Source organism: Salvia hispanica, chromosome 1 (genome assembly GCF_023119035.1).
Source record: "Salvia hispanica cultivar TCC Black 2014 chromosome 1, UniMelb_Shisp_WGS_1.0, whole genome shotgun sequence".
NCBI classification, from domain to species: Eukaryota; Viridiplantae; Streptophyta; class Magnoliopsida; order Lamiales; family Lamiaceae; genus Salvia; species Salvia hispanica.
The window spans coordinates 45483878-45488779 of NC_062965.1; the positions used below are offsets into that span (position 1 = coordinate 45483878).

The following is a 4902-nucleotide window of genomic DNA, read 5'->3' on the forward strand; positions in this document are numbered from 1 at the left end:
ACCGTGATATATGAAAATTCATACCATTACCTTACTGAAATCTTTCGGTAAGGTATCATACCGTACCGAAAATTTGGTATTTTCGATATTTTTTCGGCATGATAATTGACGGTATTTAAGTATTTTTCTCTAGCCCTATTTTCAACGCCAAAAAATGGGCAAAGGATCGACACTCCAAAATCGGAAAGATCAATTTTATGAATTTTCTTTTAATACATCTAAATTACTTCCTCCTATATGTACACATGTATACTTGTTTTAATGTCGATTCGTGTATCCTTAATCAAGCCTTAAATTAAAATTATTTCAAACATCTAGTTGCTATAAAATAATATTCACCAAAACTAATAATTGATGATATTGAATTTATTATCAGATAATCTTAAATCGATCATTTTTCATCGAAATACAAGATTCAGTCTAACCCTGTAATTAATATACAAGTCAATGCAAGTATAATTATTCAAACCAAGCGTACAACGTGTTTAAATAGCACAACTTCTTATCAGTCATGAATTGATAAGACCTTTTTTCTTGTAATTCTCAACAGAATCGAAAAGAGTTTCTTTCAATGGCTTATATTTCCATCCAAGTCCTTGCAGTTTTTCCGAACTCAACTGCGGTGTGTCCTTACCTTCTTTGTACCTACAAAAATGGAACAGCTTCAAATTTTTATCATGCTTTACCATAATTTAAAAGTGATAAATGAAGTTTATTACCTCTTGGGATAGTCATAGTTAGGATAGATTTCCTTAACAGTTTGGACCAAATCCTCAATGCTGATCATGTGAGAAGTGCATATGTATCGACCTCGAGCTTGAGGTGTCTCGTATACTAGTTTGATTGCTTCAGCCACGTCACGCACATCTACTATTGCACGTACGCTGTTCTCAGTTACCTCGTACCCTTCTATTGAATCAAATTGTATTCATATCAGATTATGGTAAAATTAGAATAAGTTGGTTCGTAGTTGCCAACAATATTGATGTTGAATACACCTAAATATTGTGGCTCCCTTTTCATATCAAATCAACAAAATACATTCCTACATGAGTGCTGGTTTATTTAAATATTTACTACTACTACTACTACTACCTTTCAAAAAGTTTAGGAGGAATATACTGCTTAAATTTGGTGTAGGCTGCAGCATTGGGCCAAGGACAATGCTCGGGCACAAGGTGATTAAGTCGAGCCCGTTAGTCTCTGCATATTTTCGAGCCTCAGACTCGGCTAATGTTTTTGAGAAATGATACCAATTCTGCACACAAAAATTAATCCAAAAGCTAATTGAACATAATAAGATAGGATTATTAAATAATCATCGAAAGGGGAATGTTCGAACTTTTTCACTAAGTAGATCAAAATTTAATGAAATTCGGAAAAGAGGATTGCACAAATTGGGAGGCTTGAACATAGAAATTCTTGAAACAAAAAGTTTTTACATTAGTTCTCTTGCAGAATTCTGTATCGGACCAACAACTCTCATCCAAAACTTTATCCTTAGGCCAGTTGGGGTTCATCACGACCGCAACACACGACGACACAACCACGACACGACTCACGTTTGCCTCTGAGCATGCTTTTAGGACATTGAGAGTGCCCTTCACTGCCGGCTCAACAATTTCCACCTAATAACATGTAATGTACTACTTCAAAATCAATTTTTTAAATTTAAAATAAAAATAATCAAGATTTGTAGTAGCATTTGACTTGATTTACATAAGTTTTACTCGTACCTGAGGATTGGGTACCGATGCAGAAGAAGCAGGGCTGGCGACGTGGAAAAGACCATTACACCCTTTGACTGCAGCGAGAATGGAGTCAAAATCTAGTAAGTCTGCTTTGATGAGTCTCAGCTTTTCAGCTGCATTCTCAAAGCTCAGCAAATGAGCATTTTTGGCATCATCTGCATTAGATTCAAATGAGTTAATTTGTCTCTTACAACAAAATTATTGTTCGATTAAAAGTATTTGGAGAGAGAGAGAGAGAGAAGTAACCGGGATTTCTAACGGTGCCGTGAACGGTGTAGCCTTGAGAGAGAAGAAGATTGATGAGCCAAGATGCTACGTAACCTCCGGCGCCGGTTACACAAACACTCATACCATTCTTTGCCATATTATTTATGTATCTCAGATATTGCTACGGATCTATATATACTTGGAATTAATACTACTCCCTCCGTCCCACTGAAGATGACCCATTTTCCTTTGTAGTTTGTCCCAATCAAGATGACTCATTACTTAAAATGGAAATCTCTTTATCTCTACTTTATTCTCTCTCTCTTACTTTACTCTCTCCACTTAACACACAAAATAAAATTGCATAAAATCCCGTGCCGTCCAAGAAAGGGATCATCTTCCTTGGGACGGAGGAAGTATTATTTATTCATTTTGGTAGTTAGTAGTAGTGCAATAATTTAATCAAACTAATCTTCAAATTATATTTAAAATAGAAAATAATTCCAATTTCCAACTTCCATGATTCTCGTGGACATATAATATAGCACATCTATATATACTTGGAATTATTACTACATTTATTCATTTTGGTAGTTAGTAGTAGTGCAATAATTTAATCAAACGAATCTTCAAATTATATTTGAAATAAAAAATAATTCCAATTTTCAACTCCCATGATTCTCGTGTACATATAATATATAGCACATCACGTCAATACGTAACTTGGTTGCCTTTTTTTCATTGGCACTTTAAAGTGGACGACCGAAGCTCGAGCAATGAGACAGTTGGGCACAATCTTACTCTGCTTCTTCAAAACCCTCAACCCACAGTACTAAAAACTAGTATAAGAAAGTAAGGATCGAATCCCACAGAGATGGAGGCGTAAGAAAACATGCAAGAGAATTTGGAACTGGTTTTGGCTGCTGCCACGCACTTTTAGGGTTGAGTTTTAACTACTAGACTCTGGAAATGTAAATAATATATTCTAACAGCTAGACCTAGGCAAATATAACGGAAACATGCATCATGAAAAACAAGACGTAAGCAAGATAACCCTCCAGAGATAACAATTTACCAGACCTAGTGAACAAATTTTCCTAAAATTAGCCTAGACAGAGGAAAGACAGATCGTGGGGACCATTTCCCAAAATAGCAAGGTACGAATGAAAAGCTGCAAAATAACTAACTAAAGTTCAACTAACAACTAGCTTCATCTTCTCTAACGATCCTTATCACAAAATGCAGAGAAAAACAGAGTAAACTATAAAACAAAACAGAGCAAGCTGAATTAAACCATTTAACTACGATTAACTACGAAAATTAAACAGATCTAATATCACCATTGGACGCCCGATTAACTATGATCTCCACACAATTCAACTCAACAACTCAGATCAATCGCCAAAAACATCCAAAGTAAAACAGAAAAGCAACAATAACATGAAACAAAACCATAGCGAGAACTTTCATAGCTAAACAAGTGCAGATTCAACAGAAATTCAGCAAAATAAGGCCGAGCTTCGAACAACGAAGACTCGGGAAATTCAGAAACGGGAACTTAAAACATAAACTGTAAATTGTATCTTCGCCTCGCGTAGAGATGGTGTTGCACAAACTGATTCCCAAACTATGAACCGAACCCCCAAATTTTTACCCCCTAGATTGTGTGTAGAGTGTGAGAAAACGAGCTAAGAGCTAAAGGATGATGGATGATTCTTTAAAATGCTTCTCGCGTGCTCTTATTTATAAGGAGTTGAGCTTCTAGATCCTACCTTGAATTCTCCATTCTGCTCTTCGTCTAGGATGCTCCTCTGTCTGGTGAGTTTTCTTCTTTCTGCTCACTTTCTCTGTCAGACTCCTTCTCCAGGCAATCTCTCCTTCCTTCCTAGATCTGACATTTTACTCTACACACCTGACTTAAAATATGTGTTAGACCCAAGAAACTACAGAATTTAACCCTATAATCAATGCATGAAATTTGTCTTATCAACAACACATTATTTTGATTCAGTCCAAATTACTGTACTTCCCAACTAAAAACAAAAAAATCTTATCTTTTTATTTTCGTTTGTTCACCGTAATAGAAAGTCACGCCAAATTAATAATTCATTTTTTACTTTTGCTCTTTTTATTCACATTTTCTTTTTGTCTTTCTCTCTTCTATACTTAACAATGAAAAAATAAATAAAAATTACACAAAGTACTAGTGTGAGAAAATAAAAATACAATACATGAATAAATTCATTATAAAAATAAAAATGCTAATGAATTAACTACGAAAATCATAAAAAATAAATTAATTAATAGACAAATGAATTAGTATAAGAAAATTCAAAAAAGAAACTAATTATAAAAGTGAATTCATTTGTAGGTAAATGAATTACTAAGGCAAAATATATATATAAAAAAAAAAAAACAATTCCAAAACAAGGGTCCTAGTTCTCAGCCCAGCATTTTAACCAACTAAGCCAGTGAGCTAATCTGTAAGTGGTGTAACCATAGTATCTAATATAGCACGAATGGCTGGGGTCCAAGGAACCCCCATGCCCCTACGTAGGGTTTTCAATGATAATACTGTATTTCATTTATAAAAATAGTTTCATTTTTGTCATTTTTGGTGTCTAAAGAAAATAGTTTATTTTAAAAAATAAAAATTTTATCTCATACTTTATCCACTTTTTCTTCTTTTCTCTTTCTATATCCTACTTTATTTATTTTTTCTCTCAATCTCTCTTAATTTATCTAATTTTTTGAATAATTTATCTAATTTTTTGAAACCCATGTTCTCCTCAAATGAGACTATATTTTTAGACGGAAAGAGTGCTATATTTATGCTCATTAAATGCATTCACTATGGTGGCCGATGGCCACCGCCGAGCGATCGGTCACCCCATCGGCCCCCATTGTGGTGAGCGGGCCGACCATCATTGTTAACCGCCTCCGC

The 4902-nt window shown here is 34.6% G+C and overlaps 1 protein-coding gene across 1 annotated transcript; it reads right to left on the minus strand.

Moving 5' to 3' along the window:
* Positions 1-345: 345 nt before the first annotated feature.
* Positions 346-2134, minus strand: LOC125202399 (cinnamoyl-CoA reductase 1-like). Its single transcript, XM_048100790.1, has 6 exons — positions 1998-2134; positions 1737-1906; positions 1443-1628; positions 1096-1258; positions 720-909; positions 346-645 (listed from the first exon to the last, which is right to left on the minus strand). Exons 1-6 carry the CDS (start codon positions 2113-2115, stop codon positions 510-512), a joined length of 963 nt encoding a protein of 320 aa, XP_047956747.1. The 5' UTR covers positions 2116-2134; the 3' UTR covers positions 346-509.
* Positions 2135-4902: the final 2768 nt, after the last annotated feature.

Coding starts and splice junctions, on each gene's coding strand:
- LOC125202399 (XM_048100790.1), bottom strand. CDS start 2,115: ATGGCAAAGAATGGTATGAGTGTTTGTGTAACCGGCGCCGGAGGTTAC. Junction 910..1,095: donor CCTCCTAAACTTTTTGAAAG/GTAGTAGTAGTA, acceptor TTGATTCAATAG/AAGGGTACGAGGTAACTGAG. Junction 646..719: donor AACTATGACTATCCCAAGAG/GTAATAAACTTC, acceptor CCATTTTTGTAG/GTACAAAGAAGGTAAGGACA.